The sequence below is a fragment of the Podarcis muralis genome, chromosome 5 (genome assembly GCF_964188315.1).
Source record: "Podarcis muralis chromosome 5, rPodMur119.hap1.1, whole genome shotgun sequence".
Taxonomy (NCBI): Eukaryota; Metazoa; Chordata; class Lepidosauria; order Squamata; family Lacertidae; genus Podarcis; species Podarcis muralis.
The window spans coordinates 76745012-76752557 of record NC_135659.1 but is presented as its reverse complement, the minus strand read 5'-3'; the positions used below and the strand labels follow the sequence as shown (position 1 = coordinate 76752557).

The 7546-nt window shown below is 40.3% G+C and overlaps 1 protein-coding gene across 4 annotated transcripts in view; it reads right to left on the bottom strand.

The window, feature by feature from the left end:
• Positions 1 to 548: 548 nt before the first annotated feature.
• The window catches only part of DHX35 (DEAH-box helicase 35), a 44089-nt gene continuing 37091 nt past the window's right edge, over positions 549 to 7546 (bottom strand). For 2 of the 4 annotated variants that reach the window (XM_077929252.1, XM_028734995.2), the window contains exons 19-22: positions 7120 to 7201; positions 6531 to 6602; positions 5610 to 5721; positions 549 to 2972 (exon numbers count right to left, since the gene is read on the bottom strand). In XM_077929252.1, the coding sequence (XP_077785378.1) occupies positions 2928 to 2972; positions 5610 to 5721; positions 6531 to 6602; positions 7120 to 7201 (311 nt within the window). In that variant the 3' untranslated portion in view covers positions 549 to 2927. Of the gene's footprint in view, positions 2973 to 5582; positions 5722 to 6530; positions 6603 to 7119; positions 7202 to 7546 lie in introns of all 4 variants that reach the window. The other 2 variants (XM_077929251.1, XM_077929253.1) reach the window with 1 other exon arrangement.

Here is a 7546-nt window from a genome sequence, read left to right as displayed (position 1 = left end):
GACCACCGAAACCCGGAAGTAACCCGTTCCGGTACTTCTGGGTTTCAGCAGTCCGTAACCTGAAAAAAGGCAACCTGAAGCGGCTGTAACCCGAGGTATGACTGTATTTGGCTTCTTTCGACAAAACTTTGGGCCTCATCTCTTGGTGACTCAGTGACTTTGTGGCTGTTGAACTGTTGGTAATTATATGTTTGTTTTTGCTTGTAGAGCCTGTGTGTGTGTGTGTGTGTGTGTGTGGTTTATTATTTGTTTTTAAAGTAATTACAGCTGTATGTAGGGGTAGGGGGGCAACACAATGGCAAAGTTAAAGTAGTTTAATAAGTAAGTCTCATAAATAAATGTATTTACTTCACAGCTTTTCTTGAGAGATGATTTTGATTAAGTTGCAGAGTATACATGACGATGCCAGTGGATGTATTTACAACAAATTCATTCTCCAAAACAGCTTCCCACTGGTCCATAATAAAACAAAGTCCTAATAAGTGATGCAGATAATTAACTTAAGAGGTTCCACAACTTAGTAAACATGAATAGGCACAACAATCCAATAGTTCTTAATTCCACAGCTTTATTTATTTTTTCTCTATAAAGTATGATACCAGAGGACAAAGCAACATGGAAATTTACACACTTTGTATCCGGGTCTTTGTAAGCTCCTTGAAAGGGAAAACAGCTTTTAGGTACAAGTTCAGATGCCCATAACGGAGCGTCAACAATATTCTGGACACCACACAGTACATAAAAATAAAAAGACAACCCCGGCTCTACAGAGTTCACATACAGAGAGAGAGAAAGAGAGGGACAAACCCAGTTGCATCAGAATTCCAGGGGTGGGAATGAAATTTTGTTAAGCTAATATATACAGCACAAAGACACTGAGTGGACCACATTCTGACAGAACAAGCTTCTTTGCAGGTTTGTGGGGAGCAGAATGGGAGGGAAGGTCTGAAAAAGTGGCTCTGAATGCACATCCAGGGCAAGGAAGACCCTTATTCTGTGTAAAAAAAAATAAAATGCTGTCATTTACATATGTTTTAAAAAGAGGCGAAGGAACAAGGTATTCAAAAAACAACAATAACAACAATAACAATCTAATGTTCTAAAACCAAACCCACACATTGAAACCACATCACTGTAAATTAAATGTTTTGTAAAAATAAATATTTACTTATCTGAAACTATATTGCTGATGCAACAAAAGGTTTTTGTGTGGAAAGGCAGCAACTGCAGTTTAACCAGTGCATGCTACAAAGACCACGCTTCACCCTTGAGGAAGGTAGTCATAACAGCTGCTAAGTTCACCATGTATCCTATACGCTGTTTTTTTCCAAGGTTCATGGAAGCACAATGGCGTTCACTGACCTAAAGGCAGCGCCATCAGATAGATTTCACTAGCTCACTCGGCAACAGGAACTTTTCCTGAAAACGGGTCAGTTCTACAAATTGCAAGCTGGGAACTTAAAACTTATTGCACTCATTCTAATCAGATACTACCTCTATTCAGGAAAATTTGCACTCAAGGAAAGGGATTAAGAAGCATAAGGAGATGAGAAGACCCAACTTCTCCTCATAGATCATCTTTCAATCTTATACTGTAGTGACATCAGAAGCAGAATAAGGAATGGTGTGGGTTTTTTGTCTGGAAATAACAGGAAGTATCTTCGAGACTCAGTGGAGGTCTAAGTGGCCCTACCTCTGTCCGACTTCCTGGTGAAAGGCACCTCTTCAACTTCCTCCTCCGCAGTCTGGAGAACAAAAGAGGACTTCCTCTCAAGATGGTCCTCCTGTGTCTATCTAATGATGGCACTCCTCACTGGTGTGCAGTCAACACTTTTTTCCTGCAGGTTCCCCCTTCCACCATCCCATTTATCATGTTATATGTTACCTAGATGGCTTCCAGGCTGCAAAGAGGTTTATACTTTTGTAAAATATATAATTGCCAATTGGTGGTGGCAATCAGGACTCTCACTCCAAAGCAAGATTTGCAAGACCACGGATCCAGCACGGCAGTTTTTCAACATCCACAGGATCAAAAAAAAGTTAGTAATACAACCAGATTATTTCTGCAAGAGGCGGCCCCTCAAGTTATTTCTCATTCTGAAACAAAAAGGCAAGCAACTTGCATCCAACCTTGCTTGCGAACGTAATGTACATCCTGCCCAATTAAACTCCTCTCTAAAAGAGCTTAAACTTTGGGGTGGGTGGGAAACTTTGGTGCACGTTAACACATCATGTTTATGGAAACAGGTTCGGCTTGAAAGCAAGTCATGAAAAAAAATGTGAAGGAGAAAAGAAGGGAAAGTCAATAAAGTATTAGAAACCTATTGCTTGACAGCAAAAAAAGGAAAATCACAGCAGTTAGGCACAATCACAGTTTCAAGGTTTTCATTGCAACCCATTAAGGTATTTCAAGGCTTTGCTTGTGGTCCCAAATCTGCCTACAATTTGCAGGCAGGTCTAGGATGACCAACAGCTTTCACAGTGGTCTAAAGGATCCTGAGCGCCACCTCCTCATTCTGAGGGTGTCATTCCCCACCCACCCACCCTCCCCCTTCCTCCCCAAGGGGTTCAAGTGTTGCTATCCACATATTGCGAAATTCCCTACAATTTTGTTATGTCTTCTTTTGTATTGTTAGTTTCAAACTACCTAGTTTAAAAGGAGCAAAATTGCCCTGGGGAACAGGAGCGGTCATCACATTTAAGACTGTAGGATAAAAAAATATCCACAATGCAAGCTCTACTTAAGTGTTACAATGTATTGGTCATGCAAAAATCCCTACAGGATCCTGGCAGGCAGGCATTTCAACAGTTATAGTTGATGTGGGGTCAGGTTGCTAATCAACTAATTGTTGGATGGACAGTAGCACAGTTTCAAATTGGCGGCAGGTTCTGCGTCTCGCGCTGAAAAGTTCCACAGCTGCGGCGAGTCAGTGATCATCCACTTTAGTTCTTTTGGCTTTCAGGGAAAGGTGCTGCAACAAAATGAAAGCATCGTTTTTGTTTTTCGTAAAATTCATAAATGCTCCAAGCGATATACTTTTCTATTCCAAATTACGTCAGTCTCCATGTTAGCAACAAACTCTACGCCAACTAAAATGTCATTTTGCAATAGCCTAGAAAACGCATCAAGCCCGCCAGCATTGCTAGTATAGGAATCAGTGCTATTTAAAAAGCCATAGACGACTTCACTGCCTGGTGCTTAAACAAAAACACCCCTGCACACCTGCAACATTGCTGAGTTTTGTAATAACTTGTCTTAAGGAAAACACCTGCTATATTGTTATCTACCATAACAGTATTAATGCTGTCAGGGTAATGCCTTTATTTATTGCAAAGACAATAGGTTATCACACCAACAGCAACTCTAGCATTACAGAGGCACCCAACCAGTCTTTCCAAGAAAAAGGTTTCTGCCTACCAGTGCATGCTTGTGGTGTGGGATCAAGCTATTTACAGGAGTTCTTTTATTCGAGGTATAGGCAAACTCGGCCCTCCAGATGTTTTGGGACTACAACTCCCATCATCCCTAGCTAACAGGACCAGTAGTCAGAGATGACGGGAATTGTAGTCCCAAAACATCTGGAGGGCCGAGTTTACCTATGCCTGTCTTATTCCTTCTCTTCTCTCTTTGTCTCCAGAACCATACTATTACCCAACCTCCAGCATGTAGCACTAGCAGGTACGCCTTAGGGTTACTTTGAATTTTACATGGAGAAATGTGGCTTCTGCCATCTTATGGTTGCTCCAACATTACTCCACAAGGTATAAAATGCTGGATCACGCCTGTTACACAGATCTGAGTGCATTTACACAACATGGTAGCAATAACTGCCTTGAAATTGTGCCCAAATCACTTCGGGGGGGGGGACCCTTATACTGCCAGGGTGGCGTGGGATACAACAATGTGGCACCAACAACATTGCTCCAGGTAACAGATAACGACTATTTTAAAGTCACTTTGCGCATTCTTAGAAGTGGTAAAAAGTAGGTATGTGAGTTACTCACATTTCTACTTTTCAAGCTTCAAAATAGGAAGCTGCATCCCAATATGGTAGGAACTCAGGATACCTTAGGGAACACCTCCATGCAACGATTTCTACCTGAGCTCTCGTATCTGGAGATGCCACTAAGTCTCACAATTTAGAGACTTTGCATCAAATGGTTCACAGAGCCAGATATCCTTAGTTCCTGCATTGTAGAACAGCCTCCTAGTTTCTTCTGTTGACTGCATTATGTCCAAAGATGGAAGCATTTTTAAAAGAAGAAGATGAAGTCTTCCTGCTGATACGACTATTATTTTCCAATCAGGACAAAAGCAGTCAAAAATAGATTGCCCCCATCTCCTAAAACCCTGGGTTGCATCAATCAAGTGATATTTAGAGTAGACACAGTGAAAACAACGGACTTAGGTTAACCATTTCCATTAACTTAAATGAATCTACTCTGTATATAACTAACACTGAACAAATTCTCAATTTAGCAAATTTCCGTATATTTGTGTAATTCTGACCAATCACACATAACTGATATTATTTTTAAATTGTGCCAGCCTTTTCACTGAGAAGTCTCTGCCAGAATTTCTAGTCATAGAAGGAGGTACAACATGCCTATGGAGTCATATAATATGAAGCTATGATAATTATGAGCAATTACTATAGCAATTGCCAGTTACTTTTGATTAAGTAATGGAATAATGATTTGCATAACTGCTGTGTAGTTAAAGGCACCACTTTATATGTGACACAGGGAGGCACAATATTGGAATATTTTAGTGCTATCAACTCACTTAATTACAGATACCGGATTCCTAGAAGATTTAATATAATGGTGGTGTTGGCTCATTTCCTTCTCAAACCATACCTGAAACACTTTTGCTAAGTGGCCAAAACCACTTCCAGAACTTTTTTATAAAAAAAAGTTACATAAAAAAGTTCTGCAGCACAACCGATTTGAATGCATTACAGGACACAAAGCAGACAATATCAATAATTTCAGGATGGGTTCACACACTGCCCAAGCATACAGGTTTTGTGTACTGGGTTGCATATGGTTACTGTAGTGCCGTATAACATTGAAAATGCAAGCAGCAGATATTCGTGTGAAACTGATTTTTCTAGATCCATTATCACTTAGCTTTCAGGCCACTGTTCTGAACATAAACTGCTCTGGTGAATTATTTGTACCAAGAACTCAACTGAGGGAGCACTGCTAGACCTCTAGAAGCCTTTGATACAATTGATCATCAAACTCTTCCAGACCAGTTGGAGACACTGTATTGCAATAGTTGTAGTGCACAAACTGGTCGGAGCTTTCGGCAACAGCTACACTACAACTTGGACTACTTATCCCATGAGGCACTGCTAGAAGAAATACTGTGATTTTAAGTTAATTTATCAGCATAATACTGTGATATAATCTTTATCTGGAACACAGTTTTATTAATTAGTAGTAACTGTCAAACAATTAAATAAATACAAGCAAAAGTTGGGGTAGTGGGGAGAGGGGATATACTTATGCAAACCCATTTTGCAAGCACAGGTAAAAGCATAGAATAACAAGAGCTGCCAATACGGCAATGGTACCGTTTGGAGGCTATGCCGAGTCCGTACCGTTCCTTGCTGGTAAAAGTGAGGGGCCAGTTCCAATAGCCAAGCAGATTCAATTGCTGTAACGTCTCGCATGTAATACTTGGAGGTCTGCATGACTTCATTGTAGACAACCCTAAAAATATAGCAAGAAAAGGCACATCCACTAAGAGAACATTTGGATAATATTGCACTTAATATTGCATTGGAAATGTTTCAACATCTAGACACCAAGCCTTAATTCAAAAGTCACTGGGTGGTATTCAACTAAGTTTCACCAAGAACAGACCTGACTTAGCCATGTCCATTAATTTCAATGGATTCACTATGTATAAAATATGAATACCACCCACTATCTTTATGCATGTTCCCACCTGAATTCCCTATATAAAAGATCCCTCTCTATGTTGCCTACCTACTCCTTATGACTTGATGTGGACTGGGTTACTAGCCAGCCTGGAATGTCATTCCCAATGGTTGGGAAACCATCTAATGCAAGTGTACGTTTTTGTACTGCAATCAAAACAAAAGGCAGCACTACCAGTTATTGCTCATTGCCTCATCCTTCAAAATTGGAGGATATGCATAATATATGCTGAATTTCACATGCATGCCTTCGTAAAGGCATTACAAACCTCCCCACTCTCATGGAAGCAAATGTTTACATCCTCTCAGATCAAAAGCTTCTTGATCCTGCGGTTTGGGAGGGAGAAACCAGCTACTTGGCTTCCCAGTCATGCAACAACTTCTACAACTTGTTGCTGGTAGTGCTCCATCTACCTTTATCGCTTTTTCTTGATGTAAGTGTAGTGTGGAATGAAGAGTACAGCACGTATTCTGAAGCCACAATCTACCAGATGGGCTGTGTTCTGTGAAAGAAGCAACTCTCAACGATGTAGAATGTCAAACTTAACCAGCACACTAATGAAAACCTTTTCAACGTACCAACGAGGAGGCTTCTCTGCATACAGCACTGAGGTGGGGTGTATATAAAGTTCATGGTCGTCGCGAATAGTCCTTGAAAGAAGAAAAATTATTTTAGACTTACAATATTTATTCATTACGCAGCAATGGGACTGTGCCTAAAAATACACCTTTCCCCCCTCAATTATAAGCCTGATCATAGATAAGCAAAACTATCAAAGGATGCTGAAAACTTGTTTATTTATTGGTGCCTCTTATTCGTCTGAAATATTGCTCAGTCCACTTATTGGACTGCTTCAAGTTTTTTCCAGCCTCTTCTAAGCTGTTGAAGCTCAACTAAGCCAGGAGACAAAATGCCAATTTGTTTCAACCTGACGTATTACCAGTTGATGGTACTGACAAGAAAGCATTATTTTTTTATGGCTACTGGCTTTCCAATGAGCCCTTTGTTAAGGATTTAAAGACAATTCTGATCTGTATGGCCCCACTATGTTCCCTTCCATCTTCCCCTTACTCTCAGAGTCCTGAACTACAGTAATTATCACTAGTAAAGCCAGGGCAGTGTTTTTATTCATTTTGGGATGTTTATCACAACAAACCTCACATTTACCTGTATGCTCCGGTAGAGTGAAATCTGGCTGCGTTAGCAAAGAATCCAGAAACTATACACCTTAGAACAGGGTCTGGATCTCCTAAAAGAAGGAAATGGACCAGTCATTCCACAAAGTTCATCAGATAAGACCAGCTTTCTCCAACATTGTGTGCTTCAAATGTTTTGGACTACAACTCACATCAACTTCAGCCAGTGTGGCCAATGGTCAAGAGCAAATTAACTGCCTAGTCAAATGATCGCAAACGAGCAGGGGGGAAAGTGGAACGCTGGAGGAATTTCAAAAATCTCACTTAATGTAGTACTCATTATTTGGGATGTTAAGCATCACATAGCTGTTTTATCTCTTTTGAAGCTCAATAGATGATTGAATTGTTATCACAACCAGATAAAATAGGTGGAGCTGATCATTTATCTGTGGAAATCA